This window comes from Strongyloides ratti, assembly GCF_001040885.1.
Source record: "Strongyloides ratti genome assembly S_ratti_ED321, chromosome : 1".
Lineage (NCBI taxonomy): Eukaryota > Metazoa > Nematoda > Chromadorea > Rhabditida > Strongyloididae > Strongyloides > Strongyloides ratti.
In genome coordinates, this window is record NC_037307.1 from 580,700 (window position 1) to 602,499 (window position 21,800).

Consider the following 21,800-nt stretch of genomic DNA (forward strand, 5'->3'; position numbering starts at 1 on the left):
TAATGATCATATGCTTAAGAATATTATTACTAATTAAAGAACTAAACTTTTAGAATATTTACTATTCCAATCTCTGTCAAAGATGTCATTTAATTCTTCAACAATTCCTTTTTTTTCATTTATATTATCATAGTCTTTACCGATAACTAAACTAACACCAGCAGTTGTAATAAAATAATCACCAACCCAATTACTAGTACCAATAAGTGCATGTTGATCAGTAACCATATATTTATTATGATTAACTCTTGCATATGTAATTTTTTTTTGTTCTTCTGTTGATGGTATTTTAAAAAATTTAACCTCAACTTTTCCTTTAATATTTGCATCATTCATTTGAAGAAGAGATTTCATATATGGTATTGTTTCATTTTTTGTATGATCCCATTGTGAAAGGAGAATTTTAACATTTATACCTCTATAAATTGTTTCACGAATTTTAAAATCAATATCACCCCAAAAAAAATTTTTATTAGAACTCATATATAATGTTGTTGGAAGATAATCCATTACAGCAAATTTTGCATATTTTTCTGCACCATCAAAAACATCAAGAATAGCATCAGAATCATTTTGTCTTCCTTTAGGTGAAAATTCTGGTGGTGATGATGAAAAAAAAGCTGTTGATGGAAATGAGTTTAATTTTAATAACATTGGGTTATTATAATTAAAATGTGTTCTTAAATATATAGGCCATCTTTTAGGAATTTGTGAATCAGGAGATCCAAGTGTCCAATAAACGATAAATATTTTATGTAAATCATGTGCTAAACAAGAACAATTTTCTATTAATACACCCATCTCTTTAACTTCAGTTAATGATTTCCAATCCATATTTGCACTACCAATATAAATATGTTTTTGATCAACAATCCAAAATTTTGTATGTAAAACACCAGAACCAAGAAGTTTAGTAAAATTTAATGATCTTACATTAACATTAGCTTCTTTTTTTAAATCAAAAGCATCAGTTTGTGGAAAAGATTTTGATTCTAAATTTTGTGCTACTCTAATATTAATACCACTTTTACCAATTTTTTTTATTTTTTCATAAATATTTCTTCCCTCAATACTTGTAGGAAATTTTTTAGAGTCATTTTCTCTTAAATTCCAATATAAAACAGCCATATCAATAGATTTTGTTGCTTTATCAAGAAGAATATTCCATGCATCATATGTTGATAGATAAGATAATTTTATATTATCATAAGTTAAATTAGTTGGTATACTTTCAACTAATCTAATTGAACATGAATCCATACATATACCAGTTCTTTCATAATTTTTAGTACTTGTATCATATCCTTCATCATTTAATAATGGAAATATAATAACCATAGAAATAAAAAAACAAACAATTGTTATTGGAAGGCATGCAGGTTTTATAAAAGAATTCTTACAACATTCCTCACTTTCTTCTTTATCAATATTGTATGAATTCATTCTTGTGTCAAAAAGATCCATCTCAAAATTAGTCATGTCTGCACGACCATCTTGTGTCTGAAGAATAAGATAAAAAAATAAAATTAAGTATAAAAATATATAAAAAAATTAAGATAATTTTTTTGTTTTTTATAAAATTAAGTATAAATTTGAAAAAAAAAAGATGTTTTTTGTTTCATCAAATTTTATTTGAATTTAATTGTTAATGAGATAGAAATAATATTTAACTTACACAACCCTTAAGTTTGAAATTTTCTGATTCACTCATCATTCTCAAAAATACTTTTTAAGTAAATTTTTTAAAACAATATATAAAAAAAAATGTAGATTTTGCCTTTCTATAATATTTTGAAATGAAATAAAAATGGAAAAAGTACAATTTCTTGTCTTTGGTAAATGTAAAAATATTAAGACTAAGACAAAGAAATTAGACAATAGTTAAAATATGTTAAGTGTTTTGTATAACATATATATTTAACGACTTTCAAAAGACTTTATAAATCTATCTTTCTCTGGAAAAGGAAAAAAATAATGTTTTGATATGACTTAACATTATTTGAAATTATAAATAACAAATTCTAATAATAATTTAGCTGTGAACTAATTAGATGATTCATTTTTTAATATTAAACATGTATATATAATTATATATACAGAATATAAAAAAAATAATAATATATAATTATAATTGTAAATAATTAATAGCACATTAAATGTTGATTATTAAAAAAATATAAAATTTTTATATATATAAATTTTTAACATATTAAATACCTGAAATATATTAATATAATTTTAAAAATTTAAATTATACAAATTTTGCCAAATTTTAGTTTTATGATATAGTATGAGTTGTAACAAAATGATCAATGATATTTATATGTATTATACGTTTATATAAAACTAAAAAATATAAGAGAAAATTTAAAATATACTATTTTTCGTAAAAAGACTAATTAATATTAAAATAAACATAGGATAAGATAACTGGTAGAATAAACAAATAAAAATTTTTATATTAAAATAAGATAGCATCACGATAAAATAAAATATTACTATATGGTTTCATTAATATTTAAAATAACTTTTTTATACTAGATGATTACAAATGAATTAAGAAACAAAATTTTTGTTTTTTAGGAAAAAAATATAATTTAAAATCATTGAAAAATAAATTAAAATATGTTAATAATTAAATAACAATTATTTTTAAAAATAAACAATAGAAGATATATAAACAAAAATATAATTTTATAAAAAATATTATGATCAAAAATAAAAATTATACTTTTTAAAATAATAGATGAAAATTTTATGAAAGCAAAAATAAAGTGACATTAGATAAAAGTTACTATTTATATCATTAAAAATAATATGACTTTTTAACAATAAAATTAATGTATAAATTTTTTAGTATATAATTAAAAATTATTTAAAGTTTTTATAATTATAATAGTCAAAAATTGTAAAATCTATTGTTTATCAAAAAAAATGTATAAAAAGTGATCAATAATTTAACAATTGTTTATCATATATATATATATATTAATTATTATATATTTAAAAGGCATAAATTTTTTTTAAAAGACAAAAAATAAATAAATTAATAATAGGTAAATTTTTTTATTTAAAAAAAAAAACTAATTACTTTTACAAATTTAAAAGTAAAATTAATTTATTAAATAGTTGTTTAATTATAACTTACCTCTCCAATAGGAATCATCTTGAAAAGATGTTGTACTTTATATGTATAATAATAGAATTATTTCCACCTAAAAATTAAAAAAAAAAGTATGAGTTTGTAAAAAAATATTTATTAAGATATTCGTATCATATTATAAATAGATCTTTATTTTCAAATGAAGATAATGAGTTTTCAGGATAAGTACTGAAATAAGATACTTAATAATTGCAACTTAAAATCATAGATTACAAATTTTTTTTTTTCTATAAATTTAAAATTAAAAAAAAAATTAATTGGTATTATAAGCTCTTAAAAATGTTTAAAATATTAATTTTTAAAAAATTATTTTATGTATTTACTTAAAAATATATTTTTTTTTATTTAAAATGATAAAACTAAAAAAAAAATTTTTTTTAAATAAAAAGACAGATATATAATAAAAATAATATAATAAATTCTAATTAGTATAAAGACTGATATTTTTTTTCTCATTATTGTTCAATAAAAATATGATATTAAATATTATTATCCTACCTTTTATTTAAAAAAAAAATAGAAGAAATAAAATGATTATATAAAAATTATTTATCAGAAAAAGGTAATATTTCTATATAAAATTTTTTTAAATAAATACTACAATTCTAAAAATAAAATCGGACCTTTTTTATATATATATATATGTAAGTATTAGGTATTATAATAGCTAAAGTTTGAAATTAGATATATGTATATAAAAAAATATTATAAAATTTTAAGAATATGATTAAATGTTTATATGAATAATAAAATAAAAACTACATCAATAATCCATGGTGACCAGTTATAAAGATTTATATATATATAAAATATTAGTGTAAAAATAAAATGGACCAAGTATGGTATAATGAGTCGTAATATATTTTAACTTCATCCTAAGATAAAAGTAAATACATATATGTTAAAATATTATAATGATATCTTGCATCTTCATCAACCATAAGACGTTATTAGTACTAAGAAAGAAATAAAAAGAAAATTTGAGATATAATATTTTTGATTTGTCCAATACATAAATTTTTCTTTATCATTTAGTATCTACTTATTTTATATATAATTATAAGTTCTTATTTATTACTAATACTATTACCTTTAACAATATATTATCTATAATCATATTTATATATATATCCTAAAATATGTTAAAAAAGGAAATAAATTTTTTAAAATGTGTTTATGTTACATAAAAAAAAAGTATCGCTAACAGTAAAAATTTTTTTTTTTTATATTTTTAAACATCTGTCATTGCCATTAAGAATAGTTATTTAAAGTTTTACATTTCAAAAAATTTTATAAACAACATTTTTAAAAAAAAAAATCAGACGGAAAAGATGGTAATAAAATAAGAAGAATATGAAATTCTATAAAAGGAAGAAAGATATAATTTTTTTTTCCATTTTCAGGTGATAGAATTAATATTAGAACAAAACACTTCCTAATTTCATTATGTTAAATTTAAAGTTAAAGTTATTTTTAAAAAATAATTTTAAGTAATGGAAAATTAAATAATTTATTTAAAATAAAACATTTGTAATAAATAAAAGTAAATGTAATTTGTCAAATTTTGTATATAATAAATATTAAAAAAAAAATTTATCAAAATTAGATAAAAATTCTTTTCATTTTTTTTTTGATAATAAAAAAATATTAAAGATTATATGAATATTGAAACAATAATTAATAAAATAATATTTTATTACTAACATTTAGTTTCAATTTAAAAGCATGATACTTTAAAGTCTATAAATTTTAATATGACATATATATTATTATTAATGATATTTATTCTATTATAATAAGTTTATTTCCTCTATATTAAAATTGTATCTTGGTAGTAATTTATTACTAATGAAATATAACATATTTTTATTATAAATAATTTGTATCAATGTTAAAAGAAAAGAAAACATCCATGTGTTAACAATAATTTATGAAGGACTTTTTTTCATGTTAGATAAAGATGTTAGATTAAAGAATAAATTTTTGATTAGAAAATGTAATTTTACATTAAAAGTGTATGCCAATATATATTATATTATACTTTTTTTAAATTAGCATAAGAAAAGAAAATATTATGCCTTTTAAAACAAATATTTATACATTTTATAAAATTGTAAAGAAATATTTTTAACTATATATATATATTAGACAAATTCTTTAAATCTTAATTCTTGTTTTATCAACCTAATAAATATTTTGATAAAATAAAAAACATCATAATGATTATAAAAAAAAATATTACATAAATTTTTTTACCAATAAACTAACCTCCCATGCTGTATTCATTATTGAATTATTCTAATATTTTTTTTTTATCTTGATTTAATATTTAGCAAGATTCAAAAAAATTCTTATAATCTCCTGAAATGTTTATTATTATAAAAAACTTTTCATTATAAATATAAATAAAATACCATTTATAAAAATTTTAAATACATTAAATTACTTTAAAACAAGGAAGAAATAAAATTAGGATATGAAAGTTAATAGTAATTATAAAATAAAAATTGTTTTATAAATTTTTTTTTTCAGAAATATTATTCTTTATCTATAATTTTTTCATAGTGTTAATTAAATTTTATTTTTTTTAATTATCCGCTAAAAAATGCAGATTTTTTTTTACCATTATTTTAAATGGTAAAAAGATTAAGGTACGTACTATTAAAAGAAAATTTAATTACATTTTAAAAGAAAATAAAAATATAATTATTAAAAACATAATAGTTTTGTATTGAATAAAGAATGATGGAAGGTAAAATAAAAATTTATATTTTTTTAAGCATAGTGTATTATTATATCAAGGGACAAGTGTAAGAGATTAAAAAAAATATATTATATTATAAATATGTAAAGAAATCTTTCTATTAGATGCAAAATAAGTATTTTTTTTTTAATATTAACATGCATGATATAAGCATCATTGATAATATTTTAAAAAAAAATTATATAATCTTAGAAACACTATAAATATACCAATTAATATTCCAAATTTTTTATTTTCCATCTATGAAACTTTGTTAAATATGTTTAAAAAAAGTGAAAATAATAAAGATTTTTATTTTCCAAACATTAATAATATAAACTTATAAATTTTAATGTAACTATTGAAAATTACATATTTTAATATATATTTTTTAAATAATTTTCTCATGACTGATAAGTTATACTTGTAGAGATTAAAGATAATTTCTCATAATATTTCAAAATTAAACTATATATGATACAATTTTTAATAGCATTAAAAAAGCAATTATTATAAAATTGTTTACAGAAATAAATATTAAGGTGGTTAATTGTATAAGATATTTGATATTATAAAATATCTCCACAAACAATGCATATATATATTTAGTAAAATATAATTGTACTAACATTTCTAAAATATTTTTTTTAAACACAAAAGTAAAACAATCTTTTTATGTTCTATCGAAAAATTGTATTTAAAGTTATTTTTTTTCATAAAATAAGAATAAAACAAATATTTTAAAAAAAAAATAATATTTATCTTGCAAATAAAAACATGAATCCAAACAAAGCAAACCAAAAGATGAAGCCAAAAAAAAATTATTTATAAACAAGTAATTAATTATAAAATAGCATGTTCATTTTAATCTAACTGTGATAAGAATAAAATAAAAATATGATTAACTAAATTTACGTGTATTTTTTTTCCAATATTACAATAAAGTTGATCTATAATAATTTATTTCTGTGTTATTGTTTCTTTTATAATACTTTTGTTTCTATTTTTGAAACAACGAATGTTCACAACTATGACGCACGACACTTTTCAACACTTAAATTTTTATCAATTATAATAGACAATAAAGTGTTAATCGGTGTTTGCTTGTGAATAAAATTAAACCTTTTTATATATCTTTATGTATTAAATAAAAAAAGAAGATAAAATATATTATTAAAAGTTTCAAATATTAAATTTTTTGATTAAGTAAACAATTTATTAAAAAAGGTTGATAATAATTATTAGATAAAAGATCTTGAGCTTATGAGATAAAATAACACACAAAAATACAATAAAAATGGAAATTAAACATAGATAATTAAATGGAATATTTCAATACAGATCGTGAAATATGCAAGAATTAAAATTTTTTTTTTTTTAATTTGTCTCTACGGCAGTCTTTTCACAATTTGTTGTGGTATCCATTTTTTGTTCATCACTTTCAATAGCTTCATTTGAAGATGTAGTAGTATTTCTTTCTTCTTCTTTTGTATCATCACCATTTAATGCAACTATTTTAGATGGGCGTCCACGTTTCCTTGGTTCATTCTTCTCAACAGGAGCTCTTTCTTTTGGTGCACCACGTTTTTTTGAAGTTGGTACAACTTCACTAAAATCTTCATCATCATCTGATGTTTTTGTTTTCTTTGGTCCTCCCTTTCCACGTGTACTTTTTTTAGAAGGAGTTTTATCAACCAAATCAGTATCACTCAATTCTTCACTCAATTCATCTTCACCTTCAGAGGATGTTTTCCTTTTACGTCCCCTACTTTTTTTTGTTGAAGATGTTGTTTTTGCAATACTAGTCCTTTTTTTTCCACTTCCTTTAGGAGTTAAAGCACTCCAAATAGCAGCTGTATCAGCTCCAGTATAATCGACATTTTTAACAGTAGATCTTCGTGGCCTACTATTAGCAATTGACTCCCCATTCTCAGTAGCAATGGGTTCTTTAACTTTAGGTGTTCCTTGACCAGCCTTTCGACCACGTCCTTTTGGTTTTTCAACTGCTAAAGGAGACTCTTGAACATCCATAGATTCTGAGTTATTAATTGTTTCTTCGACAACAGACTCTGTTTTTTCATCTTTTACAATCTTTTCAACAGATTTTTCTTTTTCAACAGGAGTTATATCATTCTTTTCTGTTACTATAACTTCTGTTTCTTTAGTCTCTGTTTTACTGTCATCAATTTTATTTTCTTCAACTACTTTAGAAATATTAACTTCTTCAACTTTATTTTCTTCTAGTTCCTCTTTATCATCAGTTTTAGAATCTTTATTAATTTCTTCCTCTTTTTTATTATCATTTATTTCAAGATTATCTTTACTTTTTGGCTCAACAATTTTTTTATCGCATTTTTCTTCTTCAACTACATCCTTTTTTTCTCCAGAGGAAGGCACTTAAATTTATATATAAATAATGGTTAAAAAATATATATATGTGTAAATATTACTTACATTCTTCTTTATTCTCTTCTTCATGCATCTTTTTAATAGTTCCATTTTCTGTTCCTTCTTCAATATTTTTGTTATTATTAATTACCGGCTCCTCCGTAGCCTTAACATTTATGTCAGTCTCAGCCATTTTGAGAATAGTGAGAAAAAAAATTACCAACTTCTTAAATGAAAATAATAGAATTTAACAAAAGAATTACTAATTATAATAATGTGGAATAACGATAAAAAAAAAAAGTAAAAAATGTTATTAAATCAATTAAACGAAAAACCAATTTTAAAATATTGCACGTTTGATAGTCTTAGCAACTATCAGGCACACGACATCATATAAAATATTTAAAAAAAAAAACGTTAAAAATAAAAATCCTTAGTATATATTTTTTATTTTATTTTTTTTTTTGCCTATGTCACTCATAAAGAAAAACAATTTCTTTTTTATTTCCTATAGTCCATAAAATTGATCTATTTAAGTAGGGGAAAAAAAAAACTATAACCTTGATCATACATCACTAAAAGAGTACAAATTTGTAAATATCACACATATCAAGCACTTTTTTTATATACCAAAGTGTTTTTTTTTGCAATTATGCCGTATCGCTAAGTCCCAAAGTTGGTTTATCTTAACAAAAAAGAAATTGTGCTTTATGAGTTTTTATACTAAAGATAAGAAAAGACAACACAGCGTAAGTATAATGTTGAGATATGTTGTTTGTAAAAAAGTAAGTGATAATATGTTAAAAACAGAGAAACTATGCAAATTTGCACTACATAACTTGTCCGGGTAGGAACAGATCGTATGACAGAGTTGTGAAGCGGGCCTATTTGCGCGCTCTCCGCACCAAAGGTCAGCTAAATGCGCAGAATAGGCAAAAAAAAAAAATAGGCACGTGGGATTGATGGTAATTCTACAATAAAAGTCAACGAATATAGATAGTAAATAAGTTATTTATAAGGTACATACTTTAAAACTATTACAGGATATAGGTTGAAAAAAAAAAACATTAATTTCAAAGATTATCTTTTTAAATAGAATGTTTCATTCAAAACTTAAATTAAATTTGGAATATTGTATGTTTATATTTAAACTATATCATTTAGTATTAAATAATTTTAAAGTTGATATACTATTTTTTTATCATTTTAATAAGGTAAAAGTTTTTTTTTTTTAAAAATAAAAAATTTTTAATAAAAATTAATATATATTCTTAATTTCTTATTCAATATTACATTTCTTTCTTAAAATATTATAATTAATTGATATAACCTTATATAGGATCAAAGAAATTGTATATTTAAAATTAAACACTCTATCTAAATTAAGTACAGTTAATGTTAATATAAAATAATATTTGTTACTGATGATAGTATGTCAAAAGATTATATCAATTAATTTGCTTATATAGCCTTTAAAACAAAATGTTTGTATAAATATGAAAAGAAAAAGGAAACTTAGAAATACAGGTATATTGATAAAATTGTTAATAAGAATCATGTTGCAGTACATTTGATTATTCATTCTTAAAGTATAAGCAAGTAAAAGGTCACACTAACTAAAGCATTAATCATTTAGCGATTTAATAATTTTATGATACATAGATATGTCCTCTTCTATCTCCTGTTATTCTCATGCATATATAAAAGAATACAATAAAGTGAAGAGAATGATCTTATACATACATAAATTGACAAGAAAACAATAATAGTAGACAATTATAATAAAAAAGAAAGTAACATAGATATATATATAAATGATTCTTCTTTGTTATACCGATAATAATTTTTATATATTCTTAAGACTATGACTTCGTATGCGTCGCCGCGTTCTTCAAATATATTTCTTAAAAAGAAGTATTGTGGTAAAATATTTACTTGAGGAATAAAATAAATACAATGATAAATATAATTTTTATAGTATATTTAAAAATATAAAATAAGATTTTTCAATTTTATTTAGTATATAGTAACAAACAAAAAAAAAAAGAAAATTATATAATATACTTATTTAAGGCTTTTTCTCAAAACTAGTAAATTTTATCATCTCTCTTTTTTATAAAATAATTTATAACGTTTTAAATCCTAAAAACACTAATATTATATACATTCGGAACCTAATTGTCAAGAAGTTTGGAGTTAAATTCGTTTAATAATTCTAAGTGTTAAAATTGTAAGACATAATTCAATTCAAAAGTCTATTTTTTACAGCAAAAGTTTTTATTTGAGTTAAAATATCATAATATTAATAACAATAAATAACATTTTATTAAAAAATAAATAAATCAAAATAAGGGGTATGACAAAGATTTAAAAAAAATAAGGTTGCACCAGGTTTGTTTTTATCTTTTTTTGTTTAATATTTTTATTAACATTGAATTATTGGTACAATTTAAATTTTTAAAAGTTTAACTAAAAAAAAGTTTGTTAGATAATTATATTTAAACCTACATTATTATACATATTAAAAATTAGATAAAAATACTAGAATAATATACAAAATGATCAAAAATAATTTAAACTTTATTAAATTAATGTTTAAAGAAGATTTAAATTATTCCAAAATTTTCTTTGTAAAATGTAGGCTGTCGAAAAATATATTATTAGAATTTATTTGAATAATAAAAAATATACGATATCACAAAGTTTCCACCATTTGAGTAAACAGCGGGAAATAATATTCATTAAACTCTAAATGTTTGTATCTATTGTAAGGTGAAGTTATCATTATTTCAAACAAAAACTAGTCTCTTATAGTATTGATTATTATCACACCATCATGTCTAAATATAAGTTTTCATATATTATTTTAAATATTTTATTATAAAGTTATATTGTATTATGTATATCTTTCTATCATACACATAATATTTACCTTTTTTTTTTTTAATATTTATTCAAAGCAAATGTTAATGTTTTAGTAATTTTAAATATATAAAATTATCAATCTCGTATATATATATATTATCTCAATAGATGATTACTAAACTTAACTGATGAGAAATACTTTATATTAATAATGATAAGAGTTGTTTATAATATTAATTATTTTTGAATATTTTGACTTATATAATTTAATTTTATTGTTAGATAAAATATTTAATATTTATTTTTATTGATTGTTCATATATTTTAGAATAGTCTAATAATATGGCTCCGCGTTCTTCTCACTATAAAGAATTTAACAGAAGGATTCGAAGAACATTAAATTATGGTGATCAAAGAATTTTGTCATTAACATTACCTTTATCAGAGATGATTGTTGAATATTTTTCAAAACACAATACATTTTATAAACTACCTCTTGAATTTGCTGTTAATCTATCACGGGAATCATGTCTTGAACCATGTACAATGATTGTATCAATGATTTATTTAGAAAGAATTCGCCTTTTACATGAAGATTATTTTAAAACAACATCACCTGCTGAATTATATTTGTCATGTCTAATTGTTGCTAATAAATATCTACAAGATAGTGCATGTATTGAACATATTTACAATTGGGAATGGGCTAATTTAGTTGATAGAGATATAAAGGATATTAATAAACTTGAAATTGATATGCTTACGAAAATGGATTGGAATATTTTTATATCAATAAATGAATTTCAGAAAACAATGGAATTGATAGAGGAATGGATAGCAAAATATAATGTCAAAAATAATAAATTTGCAACATATACGGATTTATTGGTCCTTTCAAAAAGGTTAAATGGTTGTTTAGATAATTTTAGAGAATTCTTCAAATACATATCAATTTTTACAACGGCTTATGTGGCAAGTGTCATTGTTCTTACTGCAACGACATCTGTACTAAAACCATTAATTGAAGAAAATAATAATTCTATTATAGTATTTAAAAGAGCTGCAAATGTCAATGTTGATGTCCCACAAAAATCAGGTATTGAAAATGGAATTGGTAAAATAAATTCGGAAAATATTACTTTTGAAAATTCTTTTGATATGTTTGTTGATGAAGATTATAGTGAGCGTTTTGAATATCCAAGAGATATTGTTAACGATATAAATACATATGAAGATTACTTTAGAGATCAGATACTTAAGAAAAGAATAAGTATGTTCAATGAAAGATTCAATAAAAGGCTAAAGATTTTTTAGTGCTTATTGTTTTTATCTCCCACATTTTTTGAACAGTCAAAGGGAATTGATAATAATTTTTTTGTATTTAAAATAATAAATTGCTAATTAAAAATATTATAAAAAAATTTAAAAAAAAAAAAGTTTTTTTTTTCAATACTCAGTTGACAGTGAAAGCTAATATACAGGGTATAACCAATATTTTTATTAATTAAAATAAACGGTTAAAATATTGCTAACAATTTTTTTAAATAATCAAGTTAATTATGTTTAAAAGAATGTAACATTGGACAATTATAAGTTAAATTGGATCTTGATTTAATAAACAAAATTTTTTAATAGATATGTCTTTTTTTAAAATTATTTTGTTATTGAAAATGTTTTTAATCAAACTAAAAACTTTATAACAGTTATCAATAATAAATTTTTTTTAAATTGTTGTTATTTAGAGAATAAAAGTCTTATTCTTTACCAAATTGCTAATTTTAAGAATCAATTTTTGAAAATAAGGAAAGAAAAATTTTTTTTGACAAAAAAAAATTTATTAATGGTTATAATTTAATTTTTTAAAAAAAATATTGTTTTAAACTTTTGTATTCTTAATAATTTAAATAATGCATTAATATTTTAAATAAATAAATTTTAACAATTTCATTGTTAGTTTTAAATTTTTTATTTTAATTTCATAGTAAAAGTTATACTTTTATCTTTCCTGTTTGAATTTACATAATTTGATATAAGTTTTTAATAAATGATATAAAAAACAAATTTTGTTTTTGTTTATTTTCTTCTATAGTATTTTTAAGTAAATGATATAATATAAGATTAATTAATTAATATTTCTTTTACAATTAATAAGTAGATTTTTCATGTATGAAAAAAGTAAATTAATAGGTTATAAAGGTTATAAGGTAATTTATCATTGAATATTATTAAAAAAATATTATATTTAAAGGATAAAAAATAAAATAAAACATAATATATTAAAAAATATAAATTGATATATAAGAACAAGAATTTCACATAAATTTACCTTTTAATTTATCTAAATATTTATTCTAGACATAGAAAAAATGAATCTAAGTATCAACCTTTTGATATTTTTATAAGAATAAGTTCAAAAAAATCTCAAAAATTAAAAAATATAATAAATATGGTTTTATATCATTAATAGATGAAATTGATAAAACAATTTTTATTAAGAAAAATAATCATTGTGAAAGAATATTGGGATAACAATAGAGTTTTGGATAAAACTACAGAAAAATAAATAGATGCTTATGGAGTTTGTTCTAGACAAAATTTTTGATGCATTGGTGAAAATGTTAAAAAGAAAGGTAACTACAGAAACGCATATCATTTTTGATATGTAGAGAAGATGCAAAAAATTAGTATCTATTTTTCGACTATTTCTTAAAATATGATTTATTGGATAAATACTTTAATAATGAAAATTAATTAGTTTTTAATTTGTTTATTAAAAAAAATATAATATTAAATACAACAAAAGTAATTTAAAAAAAAATTATGATATGACTTGATTAATAGTAACTTGGTATTTTTTTAACAAGTTAATAATATCAGAAGTTCCTTTATTAATTTCACCAATAACTCCTAATGATACTTGACAAAAAGCAATATGATGTTTTACCTCAAGAATCATTGTCGCTTCTTTGACCATCCTTTTCATTGGTCCCATTTTTATTCTCATATGTATATCAATTAATTCTTCAATCTTTTTTGAAAATAATTCCAGTTTACTTTTGGATCGTGGATGCAAATTTTGATTATTATCATCTGGAAGTTGTTTTAATGCCATCATAGCTGTTTCTTCCAATTTACTTTTGATAAAAGATCTATTAACTTGGCGATATGTCTGCTTAAAAGCATCAAAAAATTTTAAATGCCTAAAACTATTATTTCCCTTATAAATTATACGTTCCATTAATTCTAAATTATTTGATAACTTTTTGAAGTACAATGATATTTCATTAGCATTCTCTTCCATAGTTTAAAATTATTTATACAAAATAAAAAAATAAACAAAAATTAATGGTTGGAATAGTGTTTACTTAAATATTCTTTTTTATAATCATATCAATCTCACAATACTTTTTTTTTTATTAATTTTGATTTAAAATTTAACGTAGGGAATTTTTTTATTTGATATAAAAATAACAATTTTTATTTATCAATTTTTATTTTCCGTTATATAGTATTTTTTTTAAATTTTATTTGCACAGTAATGATCAGAAATTATATTTACCAATTTAAATAATAAAGGAATTTTAAACATATGATAAAATTAATTGATTTATTTATATAATTTTATAAATAAATTTATTTTATTTATATATTTTTTGACTCATATTCAACAATATATTAATATACTATATTATGAATTTTTGCAAATTCAATTGAAAGTACGTAAGAGATCATTATAAAATATTATTGGTTTTAAATCTAGTTGTTACAGTAACTATAATAACTGATTGAAAAATATCATAGTAAAAATTTTTTTTTTCCACAAAATATTGACTACTTTGCTTCTATCAAAAAAGTTAATACAATACTATTTAATATTTATATATACCTATTTAATAAATGTTCAAAATTTATTCAAAACTCTTGAGGAATAATATTTATATAATAACAATCATTGTATGATATCAGTGATAAAATGGAAATTTAAAAATAAAATTTATAAATTATTGTAATGAAATCAGAAAAAAAGGGATAATATGTATGTATATATTGTAATATATTAAAGAATTTTTAATTAATGAAGTAAGTAATTTTAAATAACATTTTATAAGTTATTAAAAATTTTTATAACAAAAACAATAGGAAGATAAACCAAAGAGAAAAAAAAAATTCTTATGATTCTGTATTGTTTTTTTAGTGAATAATATTTGTAATTTTTTATATGTAAAAGAAGTATATAAATACAATCTAATATTACTGTACTTATCTCTGTAATAATTTTTATTTTAGAATAAATAGAATTTGTTAAAAATAAAGAAACTTTTATAGATATATTCCTCACCTTCCTGTAAATATATTTCAAAATGAAAAATTGTAATTAGTATATAGTTATAAATTATTATTTTACTCAAACAGATATACATTTGTGACTACACCGGAAGTAGAAAATTAATGTTATTTTGCAATTTTTATATTTACACATGTTTTAAACTTAGTTATTAAAAAATAAATAAAACAAAAATGTATTGATAAATATATTTTGCTATTGATAAAAAATATATTTTTACTATGTTAATTGTATATATACATAAAATATTAATCATCAACATTAATGAAACTATCAGAATCTATATCAAAAAAGTTCAAACCTTCTAAATCATCACCACAATTAAAAGAATCATCAACATCTTCAACGATTAATTCATATTGTTTAGTACAATAATTATCCCATTCTGACACATCAACTTCATTATCTTCCTAAAAACAATAATTAATTATTATAATTTTTTTTTTAAAAACATACACAAGATTGTGGTATTTCACCATCAGTTAACTCTTGTTCTATAAATTTATTAATATTTACAAAAGTGTTAAAAAATTTATGACCCATTTTACTTTTTTTAATGTCATTTAATGTTATATAATGATCATTTACTGGAGATATCATATCAAATATCTACAAATTAATTAGTAATATTATAATAAGAAAAAATTAATAAAACTTACATGACATAATGTATCACTCATTGATTTACATTCAATGACACGATCTTTCACACTATTCATAATCTCCTCATGAAAATATTCCAATTCCTCTAGTGATAATTTTCCATCACCATTTATATCAAGAATTCTAAACCAATATTCTAACGCTTTTAAATGATGTTTATTTTCATCAGCAAGAAGAAGAAGAATAAAATCAGAGTAGTCAAGAACTTCATGTACTTTTCCAGTACCAGAAACATTTTTTGAATATCCATTAATTTTTATAATTCTATCAATAACACGAGATGGTAATGTTTCATTAGAATATTTTTTTAAATCATCACTAGTAATCATTAAATCATGATCTTCATCTAATTCCCAAAATTTACAATAAATTACATAAAAATGAATATATGAAAAAAAAAATTTTTCATCATTAATATTTTCTATTGTATTTAGAGAACCAAAAATATCCAAAAAATTTGATTTTCTCAATTCTTCAGTGGATATTTTACCTATCCATGACCGACTGACTCTCCAAAAAATTCTTGCTATAACTGTATCAACATATGCAGAATGAAAAGAAGGAGCATTTTTAAGGACATCTAAATCACGTATTGTAAATATAATATAATTAAGAAGAGGTTTAAAATCTTCTCTTACAACATATTTTCGTTGTATATTATTTTTAGAATTAGAAGAATTTCCATCAACAAGTAATTTAATAAAAGTAGACGCATTATCAAAACACTCTGAAGATAATTTTAACCAATAGGAAGAAAATTCTTCATATGTTACAGTATCATCATCTGAAGCATCTTTTCTAAGACAACCATTAATAAGAATTCTACTCCAAGTGATAGGTTTACCAACAGCTTCACATACTTGATCAAAATCTCTAGCATATAAAATTTTCTTTGGAAATTTTTTAAATACATTTTCAATATTTTTTAATATTTCATTTCCGCTGTCTGATTGAGGAGGACGACCTGCAGGAAAGTAGAAACAAGGAATTACATTTTCTTTATTCTCAAGAGGTTGATTTAAGCGAGGAGAACTTTTTAGGGAATTATTTTTTTTAACTTTAACTTCGTCTATTATTTTATTGGATGAAAATTGTGAAAATTGTTTTACAACAGTTGCTTCATCCAATTCATCCTCTTTTCTTCTGGGACTTTTTAGAAAAACATTTATTTCATCTATTACACTATTATCCTTAATTAACCTTGGCGAAGAAGGTGGTCTTGGTGAGGTAATATTTTTAGACGACACTGGATTGTCAGAAACACTACTGCACCTATCATTATAAAAATATTTTTGTTCAGAAATCTTCTTATTATTATTTAAATTATCCTTATTTTCATAAAAAACAAGAGATTCAATGTCATCAATATTTTCATCATTCAATTCATGTCGAGAAAAATTATTACAATCGTTAGAACTTTCAAAATCCTGAAAAAATTTAAGCTTAATAAAATAAAAAATCTCACCATATTTTTATTGGAAAACTGGTTAGATCTTATCCTTAAAGATTCAGCAACAACCTTTAAATTATTCAAAAAATCTTCAATATTTCTTTTTGAAAACTAAAAATATAGTCATTAAAATGTATACAGAAAGTAATAGTTAGTTTAAAGTAATGCAAGGTATATCTTTTATGTTGGATTAAAATATAATAGTACATTTAAAACATACCTTTAAGTCTTCAGTAGATATTTCTAGAAGACTTAAATCTAACTGCCCCATTCGTCTGTTATTAAAAGACATTTTTTTTAAAAAAATTTTTATATAAAATTTTAAAATATTGTTCAAATTATTACATATAGAAAAAATGGATTGAACTAAATATTAAGGATGTAAAAAGTAGCTTATTTAGTGCATTTAACAGTCTCCATGGTAACATCTATTTAATCTTTAAATTTTAAGTATAATTTGAATAATTATTTAGATCATATTTCAAATAAAAAATATTTTTTTTCTTTGTCCAAGAACCAATTATTGTTGATTAATTATAATAATTAATTTATACATAAACAAATATATATAAAATATCCCTAATTTTTATTTGGACCATTAAATGCAAAAAATTTTATTATCACTGACAATTTTTTATACCACATATTATAAAATAACAAACATTTTTTTTTTTTAAATATTTTAATTTATAAAGATCTAAGTAGTAAAGATTTTTATAAAAGAAAAATAAAAAACTTAAAAATAAATATTATAGAAAATTTTATTTTGACACTATGAAAAAAAAACACTTCCTATTATTAAGAATAAAAATTTTTTAATATATTAAAAAAAATTTAACACACTAAATAAATTAACATTTTTCATTAATGAAATTTATCATTTCAACAGGATTAAAGTTAAAAATATTAAAGAAGTGACACAACTTGAAAATGAAACAAATTATTGCTATGATAATTTTCCAACTGGTTTTATATAAAAAGAAGCACTTAAATATTTGAAGAATATTAATTTCTTAAATGTGGTATTATTATATTTTTTTCTAGTACAACAAAAAATGTATGTTGTGAGATTTCTTAAGAACAATCTTTTTTGAAATACTGAATTATTGGGAAGAAGATATTTCGCTTTAAGATAATTAAAAAAAGTACTGTTCATTTTTTGTAAATTTAAATAATAACCATAATTATTATCAGTAATTTTATCTTTAAATGAGTATATATATTCTAATGATATAGCAAGTTAAATTGTGTTTATTTATCTCTTTTTTTATTATTAAACTTCAAAAGTATTTGAATATATAATTGATAAATTAAAATATATTTTTTTTTTAATTTCCAATTTTCTTCTCAAAATTTATACTCAAAAAAATCTCGAAGTTTGGTTTTATGATATTTCAGATTTTTTTTTATTTATTAATTAAAAAAAGAGTATTTTATAAAATTAAAGACAATATTATTTTTAAAAAAATCAAAATTTTCAATTGATATGATAAACAACATCAATTTTGAGTATGTTTAATGACTAATAAAAAAATTGTAAATGACTTATCATTTTAGTTCTTTAAAACGAATCCCTTTCTCTCAATGCAAATATGAAAATTTTGAGATGCGTAAACATTTTGATATAGGTACAAAAAGGGTAAATTCAATGAATGTCTCTCCTTGTGGAAACTTCATGGCTTCCTCAACAAATGATGATAGAATTTTTCTTTTTGATATTTTACTTGGAAGTGAAATTAATAATGTAAATCTATTTTTTTTTATTTTCTTTAATTATTTTCAATTTTAGATATCAACACAAAAATATGGATGCAATAATGTTGTTTTTACTGATAATGAACTAAATACTTTACACACCTCAACAAAAATAAATAATGATATAAGATTATTATCTTTAGAAGAAAAAAAATATATAAGATATTTTAATGGACATAAAAAAAATGTTTTATCTTTATCAATTTCACCTTGTGATAAAACATTTTTATCCAGTAGTCAAGATGGTAAAATAAAATTATGGGATTTTAGAATTGAAGAATGTTGTAATACATCTAATTATTACCATATAAATCCTAGAGTAGCATACGATCCTAAAGGTATAATATATGCTATATCAGAAGAAAAAAATGTTATTAAATTTTTTGATTCAAGATATATGAACGATCGTCCATTTAAAATAATTTCATTAAAATCACCTACATGGAGAATAAATAATATAAAGTTTTCACATGATGGAAGAAAGATTCTTGCTAGTGCGGATGGTAATTTTTTTTATCTAATTGATACATTTACTGGAGAAAAGATGTCTTTTAGAGGAATAAAAAACTGTAGAAGGATGAATTTTGGTGTTGATTTATCACCTTGTGGTAACTACATCGTCGCTGGAAGTGATTTTGGGGATCTTCTCTATTATGACGCTAAAAAAGGTAATATTTTAAAAACATTCAAATCACTACATACAAATCATGTTGAAAATGTGATTTTTCATAAAAAATATTTAATGCTGATTACTGGAGCAAATGATTTAATTTTTTGGACACCCGATTATAATGATGACAATGTTTTTAGAAATATTAACTTAATGGATTTTAATTAGTTTTTTCAAGTAATTATTTGTAATTAATAATATATAACATTGTTTTTATTAAATTTTTTATGTTTATTTATGTTAAACTTCACTCAAGAGATAATTATCAAGTAAAAATGGCTATTATTTTTTGAATGCACTTTTTCCTCAAATTTTGACTCATTACAATTTTCGAAGTTTTGTGTTGGATATAGCCTTGATTATATTTAAAATTGATAATTTTTCAAAAGCTATCAAATGAATTTAATTTTCAAATTTGAAAGAAAATTTTGTTTTAGTACTCATGCTGAAAGTTAAATTAAAAATATTTAAATTAATTGCGAATAGTATATAGGAAGTCGGATTTAAAAAAAAAATTTTATTATACTCAAAAAATAATCATTAAGTACACTTGGTGTTTACAAAAATTCCATTAGTTTATCAGCTGTAATTGATTTGCGCTAAGGTTGAAAAAGATTTAATTATTTTAAATATTGAAGACGATCACCAAAACGTCTTTTTTATGATATTTTAAAATAATTTTATTCTCCAAGTTACTATTTTAAGTTCTTTTATAAATCATAACAAATTTATTAAAAATATATACAACAAAGAATGAAAATTTGATTTGTCAAAGGTATTTAAAGATATGTGATAATTTCCTTTATGGCTCTTTCTTTATATTTTGTGGCTGTTGAGTTGGAGATATCGTGAAACCAGTATCTGGATTTGACAAAACATACCCCGCAAATTTATATGTTATCTCATCATCATTATTAGATTTATTGGTTTTCGGTATTTTTTTCTTCTTATCTACAACTACACCATTAGCTGATGCTTTTAGTTGATCAAATATAGATTTCTTGCTCATAATAATAGATAAAATATACACTAGAAAAAGTTGGATATAATTAAAATATATTTTTATGTAAATACATTACCAAAATGTAAACAAAATGTTCTCGTCAAGAAAAAAATTTTTTTTATTGTTAAATTGTTTTTATATAATATAATATTTTGTTAATAAAAATATCAGTGAAAATAAAAAAAATTATTTCATATGAAAATCATGTAAGGTCAAAGTATTCATAAATATAATTAAATTTTATAAATAGTGATTGATACACTTTAAATTAACTATTAAAAATTAAAAATCTTTTTAAAATGATATCAAAACTAGACTAAGAAATTTTCATAAATTATTAACTATAGAACATAAACAAATTTTTCATCCATTATTTTTAAAAATAAAGTTAAAAATATTATTTTAAAAATTTTCACTATCAAAAAATTTTTGATGAAAGATTACTTTTTATTAATGTAAAAAATATCTTTTTTTTTAATAATTTTAAAAAACAGATAGATAATTTAAAAAGAACAAAAAACAATGAAATATTTTTCTCATATTAGTTTACCTTAAATGATATCATAAAACAGATCTTTTTGTGTATTATTGTAATTCTACAAAATAAAAAAATAATATAATCACAATGTCCTTCATCAAACCTGCTTATCAGCCCTTTTTTTTTAAGATAAATTAACAATATACAAATGTTATATATTAAGTTAATTAATTAATTTTTATCACATCAAAACAAAATTGTAAAATCTTTTTTCCTA

At 20.3% G+C, this 21,800-nt stretch overlaps 7 protein-coding genes across 7 annotated transcripts; 2 read left to right on the forward strand and 5 right to left on the reverse strand.

Annotated features, from left to right (window-relative positions):
* Nucleotides 1–33: 33 nt before the first annotated feature.
* Nucleotides 34–1,711, reverse strand: SRAE_1000019200 (Phospholipase D/Transphosphatidylase domain-containing protein; the record flags this gene model as incomplete). Its single annotated transcript, XM_024646995.1, has 2 exons — nt 34–1,500; nt 1,676–1,711. The coding sequence occupies 2 exons, from the start codon at nt 1,709–1,711 to the stop codon at nt 34–36; spliced, it is 1,503 nt and encodes a 500-aa protein (XP_024501118.1).
* A 5,572-nt stretch (nt 1,712–7,283) lies between these two features.
* On the reverse strand, nt 7,284–8,487 carry SRAE_1000019300 (Hypothetical protein; the record flags this gene model as incomplete). Its single annotated transcript, XM_024646997.1, has 2 exons — nt 7,284–8,302; nt 8,361–8,487. The coding sequence occupies 2 exons, from the start codon at nt 8,485–8,487 to the stop codon at nt 7,284–7,286; spliced, it is 1,146 nt and encodes a 381-aa protein (XP_024501119.1).
* A 3,014-nt stretch (nt 8,488–11,501) lies between these two features.
* SRAE_1000019400 (Protein CNPPD1) lies at nt 11,502–12,505 on the forward strand (the record flags this gene model as incomplete). The annotated part of the gene is made up of 2 exons (XM_024646998.1): nt 11,502–12,429; nt 12,474–12,505. The coding sequence occupies 2 exons, from the start codon at nt 11,502–11,504 to the stop codon at nt 12,503–12,505; spliced, it is 960 nt and encodes a 319-aa protein (XP_024501120.1).
* A 1,472-nt stretch (nt 12,506–13,977) lies between these two features.
* SRAE_1000019500 (Domain of unknown function DUF4477 domain-containing protein) lies at nt 13,978–14,460 on the reverse strand (the record flags this gene model as incomplete). The annotated part of the gene is made up of 1 exon (XM_024646999.1): nt 13,978–14,460. The coding sequence occupies one exon, from the start codon at nt 14,458–14,460 to the stop codon at nt 13,978–13,980; it is 483 nt and encodes a 160-aa protein (XP_024501121.1).
* A 1,292-nt stretch (nt 14,461–15,752) lies between these two features.
* Nucleotides 15,753–17,888, reverse strand: SRAE_1000019600 (EF-hand domain and EF-hand domain pair-containing protein; the record flags this gene model as incomplete). The annotated part of the gene is made up of 6 exons (XM_024647000.1): nt 15,753–15,914; nt 15,961–15,998; nt 16,053–16,113; nt 16,164–17,594; nt 17,633–17,728; nt 17,838–17,888. The coding sequence occupies 6 exons, from the start codon at nt 17,886–17,888 to the stop codon at nt 15,753–15,755; spliced, it is 1,839 nt and encodes a 612-aa protein (XP_024501122.1).
* Nucleotides 17,889–19,103: 1,215 nt separating this feature from the next.
* On the forward strand, nt 19,104–20,210 carry SRAE_1000019700 (WD40 repeat and WD40/YVTN repeat-like-containing domain and WD40-repeat-containing domain-containing protein; the record flags this gene model as incomplete). The annotated part of the gene is made up of 3 exons (XM_024647001.1): nt 19,104–19,126; nt 19,175–19,361; nt 19,407–20,210. The coding sequence occupies 3 exons, from the start codon at nt 19,104–19,106 to the stop codon at nt 20,208–20,210; spliced, it is 1,014 nt and encodes a 337-aa protein (XP_024501123.1).
* A 634-nt stretch (nt 20,211–20,844) lies between these two features.
* SRAE_1000019800 (Hypothetical protein) lies at nt 20,845–21,051 on the reverse strand (the record flags this gene model as incomplete). Its single annotated transcript, XM_024647002.1, has 1 exon — nt 20,845–21,051. One exon carries the CDS (start codon nt 21,049–21,051, stop codon nt 20,845–20,847), a length of 207 nt encoding a protein of 68 aa, XP_024501124.1.
* Between the last annotated feature and the right edge of the window lie 749 nt (nt 21,052–21,800).